At 39.4% G+C, this 23,878-nt stretch overlaps 2 protein-coding genes across 2 annotated transcripts in view; one reads left to right on the forward strand and one right to left on the reverse strand.

Moving 5' to 3' along the window:
- Positions 1 to 1,019: 1,019 nt before the first annotated feature.
- LOC131954011 (uncharacterized) lies at positions 1,020 to 9,013 on the forward strand (the record flags this gene model as incomplete). The annotated part of the gene is given in 8 exon segments (XM_059317489.1): positions 1,020 to 1,082; positions 1,758 to 1,803; positions 5,322 to 5,458; positions 5,542 to 5,655; positions 5,795 to 5,909; positions 5,997 to 6,128; positions 6,365 to 6,490; positions 6,912 to 9,013. Coding segments are annotated over 8 exon segments (957 nt in total), but the record flags the coding sequence as incomplete, so codon positions are not given.
- Positions 9,014 to 9,669: 656 nt separating this feature from the next.
- LOC131954012 (neurofibromin) overlaps positions 9,670 to 23,878 on the reverse strand; it is a 90,329-nt gene continuing 76,120 nt past the window's right edge. Inside the window, exons 53-61 of the mRNA XM_059317490.1 lie at positions 22,809 to 22,949; positions 22,592 to 22,718; positions 20,858 to 20,989; positions 18,611 to 18,810; positions 18,330 to 18,512; positions 14,898 to 15,149; positions 13,467 to 13,567; positions 12,043 to 12,185; positions 9,670 to 11,814 (exon numbers count right to left, since the gene is read on the reverse strand). Coding sequence (XP_059173473.1) covers positions 11,441 to 11,814; positions 12,043 to 12,185; positions 13,467 to 13,567; positions 14,898 to 15,149; positions 18,330 to 18,512; positions 18,611 to 18,810; positions 20,858 to 20,989; positions 22,592 to 22,718; positions 22,809 to 22,949 — 1,653 coding nt within the window. The 3' untranslated portion in view covers positions 9,670 to 11,440. The remainder of the gene's footprint in view (positions 11,815 to 12,042; positions 12,186 to 13,466; positions 13,568 to 14,897; positions 15,150 to 18,329; positions 18,513 to 18,610; positions 18,811 to 20,857; positions 20,990 to 22,591; positions 22,719 to 22,808; positions 22,950 to 23,878) is intronic.

Below are 23,878 nucleotides of genomic sequence, written 5' to 3' on the forward strand. Positions count from 1 at the left end.
AAGTGCAAATGTTGTAGGTATTTTACGGATAAGCTTGGAGTATTAAAATTGTTCATTAAATTGAAAAAGGCGCGTTCGTTTAAGTGAGTGCAAAAGACTATAAATAAGTTGGGGTACTATAGTCGTTCATTAAGCTAAAACAGGTGATTCCGCCCCGGGCGTTTATGTTCGCGTTAGTGTTTTCTTTGTGTTTAGGTGGGTTTGCGTTAGTGGTTGCGTTTTGATTTGGTTCGTTTTTGTTCTTTCTTTTTTCGTTTTTGTTTGTGTTTTTTTGTTTGGGTTTGTATTTGTGTTTTTGGTTGGTTTTGCGTTTGGATTTGGTTTGTTTTCGTTTGCTTTTTCGTTGTTTTTTTTTGTTGGTATTGGTGTTTGTGGTTGGGTTTGTTGTTAGGTTTTTGTTTTCGTTTGCTTTTTTGTTTGTTTTTTCTTTGTGTTTGTGGTTGTGGTTGGGTTTGTTGTTAGGTTTTTGTTTTCGTTTATATTTGTAATTGTGTTAGCGTTATGTTTGCGTTTTGTTGTTTTGGTTGGTTGTGGTTTGGGTGGGCAATGCCGGGTTTATGATGATTACTAAACACACAGGTAATGGTCTTTAACAGAAAGGTTTTTCACAGAAGCCAGAGCAGGGACGGCTAGTATATATATATATATATATATATATATATATATATATATATATATATATATATATATATATATATATATATATATATATATATATATATATATATAAAAGCTGCATACCCGTACTTGGTCACTGTGAATCTTTTTTTAAATGTACCAACTTAGGAACATAACAAGACCAAACACAAACATAATGCAAACACAACAGGTAAACACAAATACAATCAGATTTTATGAAATTATGAGGGTAGTCATTTTAGGGATGCCCCCCCCCCCCCCAAAGTGGAAACAACAAAGAAAAAAAAATAACAAATTTATAAATAAGTAAGTTTTAGTTTGAGTAGTATATAGATATAAAGATCTAATGGGAAAGTAGTCTGTAATAATTTTATTTTCAGGTCACCTTGTCTAACCGAGGTCAACACGGTGTCAGCGTGATCCAAATACAAAACTGGTGCACAGTAAGCTCATTTCAACATACAACACTACAATTGGTGCATAGTAAGCTCATTTCAACATACAACACTACAATTGGTGCACAATAAGCTTATTTCAACATACAACACTACAATTGGTGCACAGTAAGCTCATTTCAACATACAACACTACAATTGGTGCATAGTAAGCTCATTTCAACATACAACACTACAATTGGTGCACAATAAGCTTATTTCAACATACAACACTACAATTGGTGCACAGTAAGCTCATTTCAACATACAACACTACAATTGGTGCACAGTAAGCTCATTTCAACATACAACACTATAATTGGTGCACAGTAAGCTCATTTCAACATACAACACTACAATTGGTGCACAGTAAGCTCAACTTGAGAGGTCAATGGAGGTATTTTTATAGGTGTAGCACACATGATAGTCAGTACTGTTTTTAATTTATCTGAGTTTTGCCATATAATTATAATGTTAAGACTAACTTGTTTGATCTTACCATAACACTGCTGTCATCAGTTACTTTTAAGCACCACACCCCCCCCCAACACAGGACGAAGTAGAAACAATATAACAATAAATGGTAATTTAGTTGACATTGAACTAAGTTTATCAATGTGTTTAGTCTCACTCATGTGTGCTAGGGACTTGTCAATGATTAGTTTCGTTTTTTCTTCTGTTTAGTTGCCAAGACAAAATCTGATTCTTCTCTGTAAACTCTGTGTTGATGGTGAGTATTTCCTTTTTAATAACGATCATCTATACTAGACCTCACACTCCTATTGGGGGGGGGGGTAATGTAACTTGATTAATAAGTAAGAAATTTAATATTTATACGGATTTATTAAATAGTAATTAGCAATTTCCTACCAAAGAGAAACAGCTCAAAGAATATTTGAAGACAAATTATCGTAGCCTGGTTCTACCAAAATAAACAAGAAAATGTAATGGGTTGGGTACTTTCTGATCAACTTTTTTCTTTTGTTAAGAGGGCTGAAGATAAGTGAGTTTTAAAAAATTGACAAAGCATGTGCGTAAAGGCTGATTGTCTTTTACTTTTAACAATTTACACCCACACATGCTAGAATGCTAGCTATAAAGAAGGGGGGGGGGGAAGAAATAGTAATGTCTTGTAAAGTTCCCTTTCAAACCTGACGGTCTTAGGGACAAGTGTTTCTGTGACCCTTGGCATATGAACGGATAGTGCGGTCAGCACTATGCCCAGCCGTAAACACATATACACACAGATACATATATACATATGCAGACATGCATTTGCAGACATACATATGCATATATATGCATATGCATACATGCTATTTGCATACTTACATATGCTTTATATACATACATAAGCATATATATATATATATATGCATATATATATACATACATAAGCATATATATATATGCATATATAAAAACATAGAAATACATACATACACAGAAATACATATACGCACAGAAATGCATATATATATATGTATATATATATATATATATATATATATATATATATATATATATATATATATATATATACATACATATACATATGTGTGTGTATGTACGACAGTTCGGAAAAGATTTAATAATTATGGTTTATGATTTTCGTTCCACATAAACTTTACTCGACGCCAATTTAATTACCTTTTTTAAGATGCATTATCTATCTAATCTTAATACTACTAAAACTCAAGTTTGTTTACGTTTGAATATTTATTTGTTTGTCTGATTGACTATTGTAAATCATAAATGGTTCTACTCTATGTGGAGCGCTGTAAAATAGTATGTAGGTAGAGAACAATTTTTGTTTTCAGACAGACTGTTAATCACACATTTATTTAAAGACGTTAATTAATTTATTGATTTGTTCATAGGTAGATTAACCACATTAATTTTAAAGTTTTTGAACAATGGCTTAACTTTGACTGAATAGTGACGTTTGATAATTAATTTTTTTTGTTTGTTTGTTTTTTTTATTTGTTATTGGGGAGAATCTGCATTATGCGTAGAGCTGTAAAATAGGATTTTGGGTGGTAAATATTGTTTCTTCTTAAACACACTGTTAATTACAAACTAATTTAAAGCCGTTAATTAATGTATTGATATATTCATAGGTAGATTAACCACATTATTATTAATTATAAAAGTTCAGAACAATGACTTTTTTTTTTTACAACAATTGTTTTTTCTTAAGGCCTATATGTGAATGATAAGGTTGACTATCAGGACCTCGCGGGGCACAGGGTAGGTGAAGTAGAGTTCACCTGTTTCTATGTTCTCAGCATATGAAGAGATAGTGTGGTCAGAGCCATACTCGGCCGGAATTGTTTTTTTTTAAATTCAAACATGTTGAGACTTGGCGGGACACTGGGCAGGTGAAGTAGAGTTTAGTAGGGTTTTTAAAATATAAAAAACGTCTTTTTGAATGTGGGGTCTGGTTATTTTGGGATGATAAGCGCTGACAGACGTGATGTCATTTATGGATGACCCCCGAAACCCACAGTTATCTAACTAGATAACGGGTAGTCTAGTATACTACTAAAACTCAAGTTTGTTTACATGTTTGAATATTTATTTGTTTGTCTGAGTTGGTACTGTAAGGAAACTGCTATATATGGGGGGGGGGCTGTAAAATAGTATGTAGGTAGAGAACAATTTTTGATTGCAGACGGACTGTTAATCACACATTTATTTAAAGACGTTAATTAATTTATTGATTTATTCATAGGTAGATTAACCTCATTAATTTTAAAGTTTTTGAACAATGGCTTAACTTTGACTGAATAGTGACGTTTGATAACTCATTTTTTGTTTGTTTGTTTGATTTGTTATTGGGGAGAATTTGCATTATGTGTAGAGCTGTAAAATAGGATTTTGGGTGGTAAATATTGTTCTTTCTTAAACACACTGTTAATTACAAACTAATTTAAAGCCGTTAATTAATTTATTGATATATTCATTGCTAGATTAACCACATTATTATTAATTATAAAAGTTCAGAACAATGACTTTTTTTTTTACAACAATTGTTTTTTCTTAAGGCCTATATGTGAATGATAAGGTTGACTATCAGGACCTCGCGGGGCACAGGGTAGGTGAAGTAGAGTTCACCTGTTTCTATGTTCTCAGCATATGAAGGGATAGTGTGGTCAGAGCCATGCTCGGCCGGTATCGTTTTTTTTTTTAATACAAACATGTCTGAGACTTGGCGGGGCACTGGGCAGGTGAAGTAGAGTTTAGTAGAGTTTTTAAAATATAAAAAACGTCTTTTTGAATGTGGAAGTCTGGTTATTTTGGCAGAAGTGCTGGTAGACGTGATGTCATTTATGGATGATCCCCCGAAACCCACAGTTATTTAACTAGATAACGGGTAGTCTAGTCCTTTTTAAAAAGATTATTATTTTTAGAAAAAAATAAAGTAGAAGTTTTTAGCAGGCGCTAATTAGTTTAGGCCAATCTTGTTATGTTCTATCTCTGGAACAGTATCTGTTGTGGTATGGTACATAGATTCTAGCTGGTTTATAAGTTTGTTAGAATACGGTCATACAAGTGACATACAATAGCAAATTTGAAACATTTATGATTGATTGTACACAGTGGGTATCTCGTTGACTGGTTGATTGAATAAGTAAAATGAAACAAGCTAGAGGAAACAAACTGGGATCTGACAGACAAAGCAGCTCGAATTCGCAGATGTGCGAAATTTAAATGCTTTGTCAAAAATATTCAGTCTGGATCTTTAGCTAAATGTGAAGTCTCCTTTACTGTATGCCTCGAGGTCTAACGTCACTAATTAGTTTTTTAATGTTACACAATCGTACAAAACGCTTTAGTCTAGTGTGTTTCTCTTTTAAGAGATAAAGGTTATATACTCATCAATCCATGTAAATCCTTCCAATTTTAGTCGCAAAAAGGCCCCCCCCCCCCCATCTAGGTAAAGCTGGAAAGCGGTTTAGGTCTCTGTTTCTTCAAGATATATGTTTGACAGTTACACAATCAAGGAGAAAATAGTTAAATCAGTATGCAAAGCTCGTAAACTTTAAATTTCTTTGACTGTTGATAATTCAAAACTGCAGCTTAAGATGAGCTTTTAATTTTTTTTCTTCTACCTGTGTTGGCGAACCCTTCGTACAAATCGGCCACAAAAAAAAAAAAAAAGAGAAATGTTACTTTTGGACGACCTATATTATTCTCAGATTGTTTAATTTATTTCTACATTTATTATTTAATTTTTCCCCCCAGAGGCTGGATGTAAGCAGATGGTTAAAAGAGGTCTTGTGCTCAAGTTGAAGGGCATTTGGTACACTTGTCATGCCGAGACAGATCGGGCTCTGGTCATTGAAGCATTGGCTAGAATGGCCAGATTTAATCGCCCAGCGGTATATACAGACTTTCACCACCTACCAGTTAGATTGATTAAAACTCAACATTTGTTTTTCAACATGTCCTTCACCTTTTCTAGGACAAGCTTTGCTACGAAGGTTTCCTGACTTGCTTGGTGGAGGGGTTCTGTGATGAAGAGCACAGAGAACACATTCTAGAGGTTGTCTTTAACTTAGGGAAAAAACATTTACCAGTAAGTCAAAGTGTCAAACATTCACTTATCTGTATGGCCAGTGTTTGAAACATTTACTTATCTGTATGGCCAGTGTTTAAAACATTCACTTATCTGTACGGCCAGTGTTTAAAACATTTACTTTTCTGTGTGTGCCTAGCAAATGTTGGATGCAGGACTTCTACAGAAAGTTGTGTTCAGTTTTGGGGAAAAAACTTTTGACAAGAAACTTGTTCCAGCAGTCCTGTCAATACTGGCGTCTTTCAGTGCTAATGGTAACAAATACTCTTCTACACTCTCCATAGTCTAGGACTAGACAGCCACATCTCAAGGCTAATAGCTTTATTATTTGTGCTGAGCAGATCAAGTCAGAGATTTGCTGTTGGAGAATGAAGGCCAAGCCTACACTCTAGTGTTGGACACGGCTTTCCTGACCAGTGACGTCAGCTTGTTACAGTCCTGTATCAGCATCATCAGCAAGATGAGCACATCAGGTCAGATATTCAAGTTACTTACTTAGCTGATAACTGCACAGAAAAATCTTTCAACAAATTCTTACTTGAGTGGCAACTAGAAATATGCCCTGAGTTCATTCAATTAGACTTGGATAGTTCACAAAGCAATCATTTCTTTTTAATTTCTTTATCAAGTTTAATTCCCCAAGTAAACATTTAGATTGATCTAGGCCTTAGTAGTGTAGCGCTCCTTGATTTGTAAACTTGTACTGCAGTGGTCTCGTGTCAGCTACTAGAGAGCAACATGTTGTTGCTAGTGGCCTACATAGACAAGCTGTTAAAGACTGGACCTGATAGTGTCCTTCTTCATGGCCTGATGCAGCTTCAGGATTATCTTCAAGGTTAGACTCATAGGACTCACCACAGAACTCAGATTTGTAATCTTCATCATATGTGGCTGTGGTCATTATTTGACCATGTACATGTGTGGCTGTGGTCATTATTTGACCATGTACATGTGTGGCTGTGGTCATTATTTGACCATGTACATGTGTGGCTGTGGTCATTATTTGACCATGCACATGTGTGGCTGTTGTCATTATTTGACCATGTACATGTGTGGCTGTGGTCATTATTTGACCATGTACATGTGTGGCTGTGGTCATTATTTGACCATATACATGTGTGGCTGTGGTCATTATTTGAAACATGACCGTGTACATTTGAAGTGATAGGCTGTGATGAGCAAAGATTGAGAGAGACTGGACCATCACAGATTCAACTCAGAACTTGTTAGTTATGAAAACCCACGTTTTTCTCCAGTTCCATTTTTGTTGAAAGCCTTCCTGGAGCACCATGTCCAGCGGGTGGTTGAGATCTTGTGCTGGCCACCTCACACAGCATCTGTACAGTACCTGGCTAGGCAGGTGCTTCAACTGCTCACAGGAGTTCCAGGTAGACACGATAGAGTCACAGATCAGATGGTTCATGATGTCACAAAACAAACATCAGATGACAGCAAGGATGATAGGATCAAAGAATTGTAGGAGCATCATGGGCTGCTCAGGGTCAGACTGACGTCTTCAGACTTTGGGAAAATTCATGAGGATGGGGCTACTGTTTTTATTCAAGCCAATGTGAGTTACATTGAAATATGAAAGTTGATTCTCAACAATTTTCTACTTATCTGTCAAGTTTTTAGAGATAAAGACTTTATGAGCAATAATTTAGAACCATTCTGTTATATTGGAGTACCAAATAATTTTTGTACATACAACAGCGTTTTGTACCATTATACATGACTTGTCAACTTTGAAAAGGCGTTTGACAGTGTGAATTGAGACGTTATCTGGAAGCTAATGAGCCAACATGGAATGCCCAAAAAATGTATATCTATCACATAGAAACTATATGAAGACTCCTCCTGTCTGGTAATACACAAAGGAAAACTAACAAACCTCTTTACAGTGAAGATGGGAGTGAGACAGGAATGTTTGCTAACGCCAATGATATTGTTGATGGTAATTGACTGGATCATGCTGAGGGCCACAAAAAAAGACACAGGAATCCAGTGGAGTTTCACCAAAAGGCTGGAAGATCTAGATTTTTACCGATGACATCTGCCTACTATCTCACAAGCAGCAACATGCACAAGCCAAACTGAATTGGCTATCTGAAGAATCCTCCAAAGTTGGACTAAAAATCAACAAAAGTAAAACAGAAGTCATCAGAATCAATAAAAGCCAGGACCTGCCCATACAGCTAAAAGGAGAAGATTTACCAGAAACACATTCACATATCTCGGAAGCTTGATCAATAAGGACGGAGGATCAGACGAGGACATAAAATGCCATATCAACAAGGATAGATGTGCCTTCAACTCACTGTGCCCAATATGGAAGTGCATATCCCTGTCACTCCAGAGCATGATAAAAAATTTTAATACAAGGAAGGTTACAAAGGTAAAGCCAGATAGGTTACAGTCTTTACAAATAAATGCTTACGACAGATCCTTAAAATAAGATGGCCAGACAGAATACCAAACAAAGACCTGTGGTAAAATACAAAACTGCAGCCAACATAGAAGAATATCAAGGCCTGTAAATAGGGAAGAAGGAAATATTGTAAAAAATGGACTGGAATCCCCAGGGAAAAAGGAAAGTGGGCCGGCCAAAGAAAACATGGAAAAGAATGGTAGAGGAAGAGGCTAAGACAGCTGGGCTCACATGGGCACAGATAAAGGGAGCAGCCCAAAACAGAGTCTGCTGGAAAAGTGTAACTGCGGCCCTCTGCTTCCAGGGGCTACAAAGGAAAAATGATGAATGATGTTTTATACCTTGCCATTATTTTTTTGTTTGTACCATTGTATATTTGTATGACCAAATGGGGCGTTAGGTAGTTCTGGCTGTGTAGGCCATGTATGTACCATCAATAGAGGTAGTTCATCCCACTGGGTTGAAGTTGATACCAGACAATGGAGCATGGGCTCATCCATGGGTAATGTCCACACAAAAACATCAACAAAACATCCCTACCCTCACGCTTCTCATCTGGACAAACTCACCAAAATGTTGACTTTCTTCAAGATGGACAAATGAGATTTTGTACACAGGTCAAAACAAAAAATGAAGGGTCAGTTATTTTTGTAATTATCCTGTGCACCCTTCCAATGTGTTGCTTTTCCCTAGACTAATACACTGTCAACATTATTTTGTACTTTTTTATAATAATTATATTACCATTTCTAAATCACATTTAAAAAGGTAGATCATTGTGTAGGGTTAACATGAATTAACCTGCTGATAATTTTTTTACAAATATAATGTTCATCAAGTTTATGTATCATTCATCTAGCAGTCACAAGACATCATTCAATTCTTCAACATTTTTATAGAGTTTTTAATAATACTTGAAATAAAATTTCTCTCAAATAGTTTGTTTTTAGCTGTGTGGACTGAGTTAGGCTTAATGTGAACACTGAGACTCATGTTGGGTTGTAGCCTGGAGCAAGACACCCACTCCCACCTATAAACTGTAGTAGGACAATGCCCCCCCCCCCCCCCCCCCCCCCGACTAGAGGAAGGATAGGAATATTGCTATGTATTGATGTATAGAAGTATTCTCAAGAAATGAAACACCACCCACCTAGAAATGTATCTTTCAAAGTACTTTTGAAAATGTTAGTTGACACTGGTAGCAGAAAGGATTTTAGAAGAGTATGATGTATATCTTAAAGGAGCGCTTAATGAGCCTGACATGTGGGACATGCTAGGTGGGAGCTGCCTCCCACAGACCACTGTAGGCTGACCATGGACAGAGCTGTATCAATTTTCTTTAAGTGCTCATCAATCATACCCAAAATAGCACAGGATATTCAAACTTTAGGTTTTCCTTTGTTTGCTTTTGACAGATTAACCATAACAAAACAAATTCAGAATGTATATTTTATGTCAATGTTTGTAAATTAGTATTTTGTTGTTGACATTATTTTTTATTTTAGGGGGGGGGGGGGGAGTAAATGTCCTAGACCTCTTCTAACTCACGTGATGTATCCTGGGTGAGAAAAAAAAAAGCTCATGAGCCAAATATGACCATTTAATGAATGAGTGTGACAATGAAACCAAACATCAATAGGACAAGGTCTACCTAACAAATGCCATCAACATAAAGCAGACAAATGTTGGACACAGTAAACAAAAGACTTAGTTACAAGATCAATAATTACATCAAATACTTCCATTAAATGAACTTGTGTTTTTGACTAGGAGTACTAATCAATGTTTGTGTGGCTAAATGGGAGTGATCTTAGCACCAAATGGATACTCAAAATGTCTCATTGACATATGGCATATTTACAAGTCAATTCTTTTCTATATCTCATATTTCAATATTTTTATAACAGTTATAACGTTTAAATATATACACTCAATATAGACTCAATAGTTTGAATGTGATGAAGGTATGGGACTTTTAAAAATGCAATTGGAAATGTTCAGATTGTTTAAAGACAGCCAAAGCAGAATAATGACAGGCAGGCATCAAACAAGTTCTAACAATTCAGTGATGATATATATATACACACACACATACAGATACAATAGTTGTCACAATTAAAAGAATATATATATATATATATAAAAGTATTTATATTATATTTCCTTTGGTAAAACAACGAACATATGTAACATAATATACAGGCTTCAAGTAGACAAATATGAGATCAGTTCAAACATGGGCTCACTAGGTCAGACAAACTTGAGAAGCTCAGGTTCATTGAGACAACACACAACTGACCACTGACACAACTGACCACTGACACAACTGACAACACCAACAATCAAGGTAACATTAGGTTTTTCAAGGGTTTTTTGATTTGTTTAAAAAAAATCTTTTTCTATTCAAAAATGATATGCATGTTTGATATGAGCCAGTGAACTTTGATGACATCACAGTAACAGACCAATGGACAAACAGCCTTCAAATGACATGAACAAATGTCTGAAAGAAACAATGTGACTAAACACACCTCTGTCTGAACAACTTTCCTCTGTCTCCCTAGAAGCCTCTTTGGTATTTGCTCATTAAATAAACTATAAGCAACCAGCCTTCCTACAGTGTAAACTAATAGGACAAAGCCAATTACTGTAAGCAACCAGATAGTTTCTATTTCAATGGGTGAGCCATAATGTTAGGTTAGGGGAGATAATACTTGATAGAAAAGTTAAAGACAGGGGAGGTAATACTTGATAGAAAGTTGAAGACAAAGGATGATGGATAGAAAAGTTAAAGCAAACCAAACATCAGCTAGCTCCACCAGCATTACAGTTAACAAAAGGTGGCTCACAGTTGTCATGTTGGGCCATCAGACAATAAAAGGTGGCTCACAGTTGTCATGTTGGGCCATCAGACAATAAAAGGTGGCTCACACTCGTCATGTTGGGCCATCAGACAATAAAAGGTGGCTCACACTTGTCATGTTGGGCCATCAGACAATAAAAGGTGGCTCACACTTGTCATGTTGGGCCATCAGACAATAAAAGGTGGCTCACACTTGTCATGTTGGGCCATCAGACAATAAATTCTGCAAATTCAAATAAATGAGGTAATTTGTTACACATAAATTACCATCCTTATGAGAGACACATGATGAATGATTGAGGATCCCTGCTAGTTGGGGACATGATGAATGATTGAGGATCCCTGCTCCTCTGGTCCTACACATGTATTGAGCACAGCCTGACAGCAAGCAGCCAATCATAAGTTGGCCAAAGGTCTGAGCAAGTGGTGCCCCCTACAAGACATAACTACTGCTGAGACAATGATTATGGCTTGTAAGAGGTCATTAGCCCTAGTCAGTCAACATCAATGATTTTCTTCTTTTCTTTTTGTTTAAAGCTGCCACCCCGGGGCTTGCTCCCAGCCAGGGTGGCCGAGCTGTGCCTGGTGCGGCCACCATTGGCCCCAGCCTTCTCCAGATTGTCTTTGTCTGTTGGGGAATGCATTGAGCCAACACTTAGGCTGGACATAGAGCTGGACAGATTCAAGTTGGAACAAATCCCAAGACTGCTGGGGTAAGGATTGAGGATGTCAAGGTCGTCCCCAGGGAGACAAGACTCTACCATCATGGCTTTCTCTAAACAGTTGACAAAGAGCTCTGCTGTGTCAGAACTTCCAGTGGACTTGGAGAATGTGCCTGCAAACCTCCAGAGACCACCAAAACCAATACCTGAAAGAAGAGCAAGTATGGGTTAGGGAGCTAGAGCTTAAGCTCAGTTAGTCCAGGCAATGATTGAATTGCTTACTTTGTAAATAGGTTAAGCTCAGTTAGTACAGGCAATGATTGAATGTTTACTTTGTAAAAAGGTTAAGCTCAGTTACTCCAGGCAATGATTGAATTGCTTACTTTGTAAATAGGTTAAGCTCAGTTAGTCCAGGCAATGATTGAATTGCTTACTTTGTAAATAGGAGAGCTGCTGCTGTTGAGAAACGTCCTCGCAAGCAATCATGTTCTGTATGATGCTCTGTACTGCATTGAGGATGGCTTGGTCATGGCAGAGAGACAAGACATTAATGATCTTGGCATCCAACAGGCTGTGGCTGAAAGTTACAAGGGAATCACTTCATTAACTGGCACACATTCAATGGGGAAACACAAGGCTAACCATTGGCTGAAAGTTACAAGGGAATCACTTCATTAACTGGCACACATTCAATGGGGAAACACAAGGCTACAAGGAAACACATTGCTTCTTCAGCACAAATCTATCAAATAATGGAGTTTAGAAAACTTTAATCAGACATCTTGTCTTCTCTGACCTCTATTCCTTTGACCATGTATTATATTAAATTTGGAGTTCTGTATAAACTTTTCAGTGAGTGGAACTTTTTATACCTTTGGTTTTTCCAAAGCCTATAATTAGAGTACTGTTTCAGATAAATAAATGAAATTTCACATTGGATTTCTTATACTTTTTAGCAACCAAACTTATCTGTCTGGCCAGACATGCCTACCCCAAAGAGACCAAAAGTAGGAAGAGTCAGACTTAAAAAGAGGAATTTGAAGGAAAAAAGAGGAACTTTGTTTAACTGAAAAATAAATAAGCCATAATTTAAATAAGATAAAAAGCATAACAGTAGTACTAGATATAAGAATTATGTATAGTTTTAGTATAGTTATATATAGTTCATATCTGGCCTGCATCTAGATCTATATACTGCTTAATTTAATCTTAAATTTAAAAAAAAAAACATGTTAACTCCCTCTCCTCCACTATGATAAAACCACTACTACACCTTTTAAGCTATTGACTTAATTTAACACTGGTAGTTGATGCTAAAACTACCTTTAACTATTTAGGATTCATTGATTAGCTTTCCAAGCTCCTGTGCTCCTAGCTTGCCATGTACTAGCTAGTGGTAGGCCACAATAATACAAACAAAAAACTAAAGGGCGTTACTGGTGTAATATTTGGATTATTTTTAGTTAGTGCGTTAATATTTTCCTTCTTACTTTTTAATAAAAGAAATAGATGCCGAAGGAAAGTAATCACATTTTCATGGCTCTTTTTTCATTTCCTTTTATTTATTTTTTCAATTTAGTGGAACTAACTACGACAACATAAAGAATGGTGGAACGAGACACCATTTCTTTATTGGAATTCATTGGAAGAATTCCACATGAGGCGGGATGGTAGGCATGTCTGGCTTTAACCCATCAGATGATTTCATAAAAATTGTGCCAAAACTTTTGAAACAGCATCAATCTCTAGATCAGACAGTGAGTGACCTAAGTCAGACCAGCACAACAAATGTGATAGTGACTTATACTGTTGGCTACAGTGACCTAACCTGTACATAGAATGACAGACAAGAACTTACATGACAGGAAAAACTTTTGGAAAGACAACAGACGCCTCAGCTAAATACTCATACAAAATTCTCGCTTCATTTTCATCAGTGGTGTTGCGAACTAAAGTAGCCTGAAAAAAACACAAAGAAATGTATCATGTAACATAGCTAATTCATTGCAACTCCAAGGGTTGGCTGAGGTGTCATATTAAAGGTGGGTGGCATAGTCTAGACTTAGAGTTGGCTGAGGTGTCACAAACAGTCTTATAATTAATTAATACCTTTGTTTTCAATTTAATTATGCCTTATAATCTTAAAGATGAGCATGGTAAAAATGTAAGTCTTCAACAGTAAAGAACCTAAATTTAGATTAATTGTAATTTGAAAATAAGATCGACCAGATTAGATGAAATTTAAAAGAAAATGATATTTATTTTCTAAAGTGTTTTGGAATCAATTCTCGTAAAAACGTCTGAACCAAAATTAACTATTTTTATAGTAGCCAAGCTACAGTTATTTATGCTTTTGGAATAGCTGTAGAGTGTTATAAAAAATAGTCATATTTTTTCTTTCACAAGCAAGAAACAGTTGGGGTCAAGGTGAGGTCACATTAGTTTTGAACAGTGTTTCTTCCAGACTTTTTTCTCCAAGGGGGTGGGGGGAGGGGGGGGGGGGGGCGGCTGCGGCAGGGCGGACACTGTTAAAAGTATATATTTTCTAAGAGATGCCTGGAAGAAACTCTAGTTTTGAAATCAGTAGGCTTATAGCATACACCTAAGCAGGAGCATAGCTATTTGAGACTGACCATGATATTTGCTGCAAGGAGCGGATTAATCTTGTCCTAATAGTCACCTTTTGCAAGGATAAACTGTAAATAGGGGTAGCTTTAAAAACAGCCAGTGAGTCCAAATACAGTAGATAAATTATGCTATGGCTAGACTAACACACATGCCAGATTAAGGGTAAAGATACCAGGCTTGGGTGATTTACTTTTCATTTAAAAAACAAAAACATTTAAGACTACTTTCTTCCATATTTTTTATAAACTGATATCGGACTAAAAGTGTGTGATCAAAAAATTTGGAAATCCGCCAAAATTTAGAATCTTGACCTAGTACTTGACCAAGTGTGATCATCCTATTGAAAAGATCTGCACATATTTGATTTTGTTTATCTATACTGTAAGCCAGGCATAATACTTGATTTTTAAATAAGAATGTGTGAAATGGACATGGCAACTCTTTCTAGAAGAGGTTATTTCAGTTGTTTTCCTAAATTTGTAAAACTTTGTACAAATATATTCAAAAGTCTGAATATGTCAAAAGTGGGTGAAAAAATTCTGAGAAAATGAAATTAGTGAAGGAAAACTGTAGCTCCAACTGAAAAATCTGAATAGTCATATCCCTGGGTAGTAAGTTTGTTAAGACATAGCTGGGGGATTGGTTGATTGTGAAGACTTACCAATACTGTTAATACCAGAGTCTGGGTAGGGTAGTCAGTCAAGACCTCAGGATCAAGCAGCACGTTGTTTTCATTAGACACAGAGCTGCGACCACTCCGGGGAGGGGGCAGCGAGGACTTGGAAGGGTCCATTATTTTTTTCCCAGGAATAGGCATTGAGGAGCTTCGTGTCTGTGAGAGAGGCGGCCTGACACATGTGGCTGGTTCACTGTCCAGGCTGTGCCACTTGGAGTTGTTGCAGGCAAGTTGAGGCTGAAAGTCATCTCTAATATTGTCAAGCTATTCACTTCCTTTACCACTCTCTATGTTCATAGTTTTTTAAGCACTGTCTAAATACTGGTCCAGTACTGTCCAAAGGTGTGTAGACCCACAAGGTCCAGTACTGACCAAATGTGTGTAGACCCACAAGGTCCAGTACTGACCAAATGTGTGTAGACCCACAAGGTCCAGTACTGACCAAATGTATGTAGACCCACAAGGTCCAGTACTGACCAAATGTGTGTAGACCCACAAGGTCCAGTACTGACCAAATGTGTGTAGACCCACAAGGTCCAGTACTGTCCAAATGTGTGTAGACCCACAAGGTCCAGTACTGTCCAAATGTGTGTAGACCCACAAGGTCCAGTACTGTCCAAATGTGTGTAGACCCACAAGGTCCAGTACTGACCAAATGTGTGTAGACCCACAAGGTCCAGTACTGACCAAATGTGTGTAGACCCACAAGGTCCAGTACTGTCCAAATGTGTGTAGACCCACAAGGTCCAGTACTGACCAAATGTGTGTAGACCCACAAGGTCCAGTACTGACCAAATGTGTGTAGACCCACAAGGTCCAGTACTGACCGAATGTGTGTAGACCCACAAGGTCCAGTACTGACCAAATGTGTGTAGACCCACAAGGTCCAGTACTGACCAAATGTGTGTAGACCCACAAGGTCCAGTACTGACCAAATGTGTGTAGACCCACAAGGTCCAGTACTGACCAAATGTGTGTAGACCCACAAGGTCCAGTACTGTCCAAATGTATGTAGACCCACAAGGTCCAGTACTGACCAAATGTGTGTAGACCCACAAGGTCCAGTACTGACCAAATGTGTGTAGACCCACAAGGTCCAGTACTGTCCAAATGTGTGTAGACCCACAAGGTCCAGTACTGTCCAAATGTATGTAGACCCACAAGGTCCAGTACTGACCAAATGTGTGTAGACCCACAAGGTCCAGTACTGACCAAATGTGTGTAGACCCACAAGGTCCAGTACTGACCAAATGTGTGTAGACCCACAAGGTCCAGTACTGACCAAATGTATGTAGACCCACAAGGTCCAGTACTGACCAAATGTGTGTAGACCCACAAGGTCCAGTACTGTCCAAATGTGTGTAGACCCACAAGGTCCAGTACTGTCCAAATGTATGTAGACCCACAAGGTCCAGTACTGTCCAAATGTATGTAGACCCACAAGGTCCAGTACTGACCAAATGTGTGTAGACCCACAAGGTCAAGTACTGACCAAATGTGTGTAGACCCACAAGGTCCAGTACTGTCCAAATGTATGTAGACCCACAAGGTCCAGTACTGACCAAATGTGTGTAGACCCACAAGGTCCAGTACTGACCAAATGTGTGTAGACCCACAAGGTCCAGTACTGTCCAAATGTATGTAGACCCACAAGGTCCAGTACTGACCAAATGTGTGTAGACCCACAAGGTCCAGTACTGACCAAATGTGTGTAGACCCACAAGGTCCAGTACTGTCCAAATGTGTGTAGACCCACAAGGTCCAGTACTGACCAAATGTGTGTAGACCCACAAGGTCCAGTACTGACCAAATGTGTGTAGACCCACAAGGTCCAGTACTGTCCAAATGTGTGTAGACCCACAAGGTCCAGTACTGACCAAATGTGTGTAGACCCACAAGGTCCAGTACTGTCCAAATGTGTGTAGACCCACAAGGTCCAGTACTGACCAAATGTGTGTAGACCCACAAGGTCCAGTACTGACCAAATGTGTGTAGACCCACAAGGTCCAGTACTGTCCAAATGTGTGTAGACCCACAAGGTCCAGTACTGTCCAAATGTGTGTAGACCCACAAGGTCCAGTACTGTCCAAATGTGTGTAGACCCACAAGGTCCAGTACTGTCCAAATGTGTGTAGACCCACAAGGTCCAGTACTGTCCAAATGTGTGTAGACCCACAAGGTCCAGTACTGTCCAAATGTGTGTAGACCCACAAGGTCCAGTACTGACCAAATGTGTGTAGACCCACAAGGTCCAGTACTGACCAAATGTGTGTAGACCCACAAGGTCCAGTACTGTCCAAATGTGTGTAGACCCACAAGGTCCAGTACTGTCCAAATGTATGTAGACCCACAAGGTCCAGTACTGACCAAATGTGTGTAGACCCACAAGGTCCAGTACTGACCAAATGTGTGTAGACCCACAAGGTCCAGTACTGTCCAAATGTGTGTAGACCCACAAGGTCCAGTACTGACCAAATGTGTGTAGACCCACAAGGTCCAGTACTGACCAAATGTGTGTAGACCCACAAGGTCCAGTACTGTCCAAATGTGTGTAGACCCACAAGGTCCAGTACTGACCAAATGTGTGTAGACCCACAAGGTCCAGTACTGTCCAAATGTGTGTAGACCCACAAGGTCCAGTACTGACCAAATGTGTGTAGACCCACAAGGTCCAGTACTGACCAAATGTGTGTAGACCCACAAGGTCCAGTACTGTCCAAATGTGTGTAGACCCACAAGGTCCAGTACTGTCCAAATGTGTGTAGACCCACAAGGTCCAGTACTGTCCAAATGTGTGTAGACCCACAAGGTCCAGTACTGTCCAAATGTGTGTAGACCCACAAGGTCCAGTACTGTCCAAATGTGTGTAGACCCACAAGGTCCAGTACTGTCCAAATGTGTGTAGACCCACAAGGTCCAGTACTGACCAAATGTGTGTAGACCCACAAGGTCCAGTACTGACCAAATGTGTGTAGACCCACAAGGTCCAGTACTGTCCAAATGTGTGTAGACCCACAAGGTCCAGTACTGTCCAAATGTGTGTAGACCCACAAGGTCCAGTACTGTCCAAATGTGTGTAGACCCACAAGGTCCAGTACTGTCCAAATGTGTGTAGACCCACAAGGTCCAGTACTGACCAAATGTGTGTAGACCCACAAGGTCCAGTACTGACCAAATGTGTGTAGACCCACAAGGTCCAGTACTGTCCAAATGTGTGTAGACCCACAAGGTCCAGTACTGACCAAATGTGTGTAGACCCACAAGGTCCAGTACTGACCAAATGTGTGTAGACCCACAAGGTCCAGTACTGACCTAATGTGTGTAGACCCACAAGGTCCAGTACTGACCTAATGTGTGTAGACCCACAAGGTCCAGTACTGACCTAATGTGTGTAGACCCAAATAGAAAACTATTTACCTCACCCACCTGGCTGGAGGCAGGCTGCAATGACCTTTGAACTCTCTGAGGACTGAGCCCACCAGACCCTGGTGGGCCACCATTCTGTTCTCCTGTCTCCCAACTCCCCACCTTGGTTGGCTGTTGTCTTGCAGCAGCTAGGGCTGACTGGTCCAGCACATCAAAACTTTTTTGTCTCTTGGTCTGGAAAATGGGGAAATTTAGAGCCAGAGAAAGTATGAGTCAAATAATACAGGCAATATGATACGTGTGACTGCCCTAAGTACGGTTGGTGGACTCACCTGTGCAGGGTTTGGGTGTGTGATTGGGGTGGAAACCCCTGAAGTGGAGGTAGAGGTGGGTAATGATGGTGAAGGTGATTGCCCTTGGCTAGCTAGATCCGAACTGACACTTTCACTGGATGGTGAATCACTCAGGTAGTTTGGTGTACGATGTTTCAGGTGACATCGACTTCGCACCTCTTCTGATACAGACACCAGTGCTGCAAACAAAAGGTGGAACTAGTACAGACAGACAAAAGGTGGAACTAGTACAGACAAAAGGTGGAACTAGTACAGACAAAAGGTGGAACTAGTACAGACAAAAGGTGGAACTAGTACAGACAAAAGGTGGAACTAGTACAGACAAAAGGTGGAACTAGTACAGACAAAAGGTGGAACTAGTACAGACAAAAGGTGGAACTAGTACAGACAAAAGGTGGAACTAGTACAGACAAAAGGTGGAACTAGTACAGACAAAAGGTGGAACTAGTACAGACAAAAGGTGGAACTAGTACAGACAAAAGGTGGAACTAGTACAGACAAAAGGTGGAACTAGTACAGACAAAAGGTGGAACTAGTACAGACAAAAGGTGGAACTAGTACAGACAAAAGGTGGAACTAGTACAGACAAAAGGTGGAACTAGTACAGACAAAGGTGGAACTAGTACAGACAAAAGGTGGAACTAGTACAGACAAAAGGTGGAACTAGTACAGACAAAAGGTGGAACTAGTACAGACAAAAGGTGGAACTAGTACAGACAAAAGGTGGAACTAGTACAGACAAAAGGTGGAACTAGTACAGACAAAAGGTGGAACTAGTACAGACAAAAGGTGGAACTAGTACAGACAAAAGGTGGAACTAGTACAGACAAAAGGTGGAACTAGTACAGACAAAAGGTGGAACTAGTACAGACAAAAGGTGGAACTAGTACAGACAAAAGGTGGAACTAGTACAGACAAAAGGTGGAACTAGTACAGACAAAAGGTGGAACTAGTACAGACAAAAGGTGGAACTAGTACAGACAAAAGGTGGAACTAGTACAGACAAAAGGTGGAACTAGTACAGACAAAGGTGGAACTAGTACAGACAAAAGGTGGAACTAGTACAGACAAAAGGTGGAACTAGTACAGACAAAAGGTGGAACTAGTACAGACAAAAGGTGGAACTAGTACAGACAAAAGGTGGAACTAGTACAGACAAAAGGTGGAACTAGTACAGACAAAAGGTGGAACTAGTACAGACAAAAGGTGGAACTAGTACAGACAAAAGGTGGAACTAGTACAGACAAAAGGTGGAACTAGTACAGACAAAAGGTGGAACTAGTACAGACAGACAAAAGGTGGAACTAGTACAGACAGACAAAAGGTGGAACTAGTACAGACAAAAGGTGGAACTAGTACAGACAGACAAAAGGTGGAACTAGTACAGACAAAAGGTGGAACTAGTACAGACAGACAAAAGGTGGAACTAGTACAGACAAAAGGTGGAACTAGTACAAACAAAAGGTGGAACTAGTACAGACAAAAGGTGGAACTAGTACAGACAAAAGGTGGAACTAGTACAGACAAAAGGTGGAACTAGTACAGACAAAAGGTGGAACTAGTACAGACAAAAGGTGGAACTAGTACAGACAAAAGGTGGAACTAGTACAGACAAAAGGTGGAACTAGTACAGACAGACAAAAGGTGGAACTAGTACAGACAGACAAAAGGTGGAACTAGTACAGACAAAAGGTGGAACTAGTACAGACAAAAGGTGGAACTAGTACAGACAAAAGGTGGAACTAGTACAGACAAAAGGTGGAACTAGTACAGACAAAAGGTGGAACTAGTACAGACAGACAAAAGGTGGAACTAGTACAGACAGACAAAAGGTGGAACTAGTACAGACAAAAGGTGGAACTAGTACAGACAAAAGGTGGAACTAGTACAGACAAAAGGTGGAACTAGTACAGACAAAAGGTGGAACTAGTACAGACAAAAGGTGGAACTAGTACAGACAAAAGGTGGAACTAGTACAGACAAAAGGTGGAACTAGTACAGATGAGAAATGATGAGAAAACACAAGAGCCAGGAGAAAAGACTGACAAGCCAGATCAAAACATGGACTTTTCAACCTAAACAGACTTTTCAACATAAGCAGAGACTTAAAGTCGACAGATAGAAGATTGTTTTATTTTTTTAAAAGTCATATATTTATTTTTGAACTATTGATTTTAAATTGTTGTAGCCTGACAAAAAACAGATGTTTTCATCAAAGAAACTTACCAGCCAGATAAGCTACAGTTTGTGATGTAACTTCAAATTTGTCCCGATTGGTTGGTTTCACAGTTATACTCAAGAGCTGATGCAACACGCGGATAGTTCTGGATACGGTAGTAGCAGCAGGATGCCGAAAACCTGCACAAAACATTAAACAAAAACTACATCAGCATGTCTGCTGACTATCACCTAACAGTGACACCATGGGTCACGTGACAGTCATGCCATGGGTCACATGACAGTCACACCATGGGTCACATGACAGTCACGCCATGGGTCACATGACAGCAGACATGCCTACCCCTGTCAGCCAAAAGTAGGAACAGTTATGCCTAAAAAGAGGAATTTGAAGCCAAAAAGAGGAACATACGTGCGGACGCAACTTTACTAAGTCAGAAATAAAAATAATTAATTAAAAATTACTCTAATGACATTAGTAGGCTTCTAGTAATATATAACTAGTCTCTAGGATACATTTAAATACTGCTTAATGTCAGCTTACATTTTAAAAAATAAATTAACCAATAACCTGAGACCCCCCCCCCCCCCCCCGAATAAAAATCATAGCTTTGACATAACATTATTGATTTGATTATTTGTGTCTTGCTATGTTCTATGCTATATGAATAACAAATGCTGAAGGCTTCATCATATATAAAGTTACGAGCAAAGACCCTTGATCTACCTAGTAAAACTCCTAGTCTCCTAGTTACTTCTTACTAAGTTCTTCATAATAGTAGTTACTAGTTAAGTTAAACTTACAAGATAGATCAGTATTCACTATTTCAGTATCTACTAGTAGATCTAGTTACAATTGTAGATCTAGTAGTAGTAGATATACTACTAACTAGATCTAGCATTAAGATGATAATTGTAAATATTGTAAGTAAACTAGGAAACAGAAACGTGTGCCAAAGGGAGATAATCGCTTTTCCCTGACATTTTTTCAATTTACTTTATTACCTTTCTTTATTAAATTATTTTTTCAAAAAAATCAGAACCAAGTGAGTCAATTTCAGGATGACGGAACAAATTGATTTTTTAGGTGAAAAAGCGGGACTTCCGATTTTGGCGGGACGGTAGGCATGTCTGTGATAGTCACGCCATGGGTCACATGACAGTCACGCCATGGGTCACATGACAGTCACGCCATGGGTCACATGACAGTCACGCCATGGGTCACATGACAGTCACGCCATGGGTCACATGACAGTCACACCATGGGTCACATGACAGTCACGCCATGGGTCACATGACAGTCACGCCATGGGTCACATGACAGTCACGCCATGGGTCACATGACAGTCACACCATGGGTCACATGGTAGTCACGCCATGGGTCACATGACAGTCACACCATGGGTCACATGACAGTCACGCCATGGGTCACATGACAGTCACGCCATGGGTCACATGACAGTCACGCCATGGGTCACATGACAGTCACGCCATGGGTCACATGACAGTCACACCATGGGTCACATGGTAGTCACGCCATGGGTCACATGACAGTCACGCCATGGGTCACATGACAGTCACGCCATGGGTCACATGACAGTCACACCATAGGTCACATGACAGTCAATAGTAATGACATGTTTTGCTAAATGAATAAGTGAAACACTACCAAGATACATTATATTTGACTTAAAAGCAAACAGAGAAGAAACAAAATTGGGTGTTGTTAAGCAAAATATTTTTATAATGCAAAAATGAAAGCAGAAAAAATGTGTGTACTACCTTTGAGCAGATGTCCGACCAAGGCAAAGTTGAAGTTGGTCTGAAAGCTGAGGCCCATGTCATGATCCAGTTGTTTAAAGTGCCATTCTAAAGGATCTCTGGCACTCATCATGACACGCTCCAAGCTCTGGGAATACAATGAGAGCAGTGTTGTAGTCTCTAGTGAAAGCTAGTGTCTCTAGAGGCAGATGGTAGTGAGTGTCTCTAAATGACATACCTTGTGTTCAAACAATCCAGTGTTGTCCAAGGTGTGTAGATTCTGCTCCAAGAGACCCAGCCCAGCAGCGTAGAGTGACACCTCATCCAACTGGAGTACAGATATGGCCACCCAAAAGAGGAATTTGTGGATTGGAGAGTCCTGGAAAATTTTAGAAACTATTAGTGACCTTCACACTATGATCCCCAGCTTTGTATGGACTGCCAACTGCTGTACCAACTGCCAAAGCTACTACCAACTGTCAAAGCTACTACCAACTGTCAAAGCTACTACCAACTCCTGTACCAACTGTCAAAGCTACTACCAACTGCTGTACCAACTGCCATATCCACCACCAACTCCTGTACCAACTGCCAAAGCTACTACCAACTCCTGTACCAACTGTCAAAGCTACTACCAACTGCTGTACCAACTGCCATATCCACCACCAACTCCTGTACCAACTGCCAAAGCTACTACCAACTGTCAAAGCTACTACCAACTCCTGTACCAACTGCCAAAGCTACTACCAACTCCTGTACCAACTGTCAAAGCTACTACCAACTGCTGTACCAACTGCCATATCCATCACCAACTCCTGTACCAACTGCCAAAGCTACCACCAACTCCTGTACCAACTGCCAAAGCTACTACCAACTCCTGTACCAACTGCCAAAGCTACTACCAACTGCTGTACCAACTGCCATATCCACCACCAACTCCTGTACCAACTGCCAAAGCTACTACCAACTCCTGTACCAACTGCCAAAGCTACTACCAACTCCTGTACCAACTGCCAAAGCTACTACCAACTGCTGTACCAACTGCCAAAGCTACTACCAACTGTCAAAGCTACTACCAACTGTCAAAGCTACTACCAACTCCTGTACCAACTGTCAAAGCTACTACCAACTGCTGTACCAACTGCCAAAGCTACTACCAACTCCTGTACCAACTGTCAAAGCTACTACCAACTCCTGTACCAACTGCCAAAGCTACTACCAACTCCTGTACCAACTGCCAAAGCTACTACCAACTGCTGTACCAACTGCCAAAGCTACTACCAACTGTCAAAGCTACTACCAACTGTC

The sequence above is a fragment of the Physella acuta genome, unplaced genomic scaffold (genome assembly GCF_028476545.2).
Source record: "Physella acuta isolate Inbredline_101_S28 unplaced genomic scaffold, ASM2847654v3 ptg000969l, whole genome shotgun sequence".
NCBI classification, from domain to species: domain Eukaryota; kingdom Metazoa; phylum Mollusca; class Gastropoda; family Physidae; genus Physella; species Physella acuta.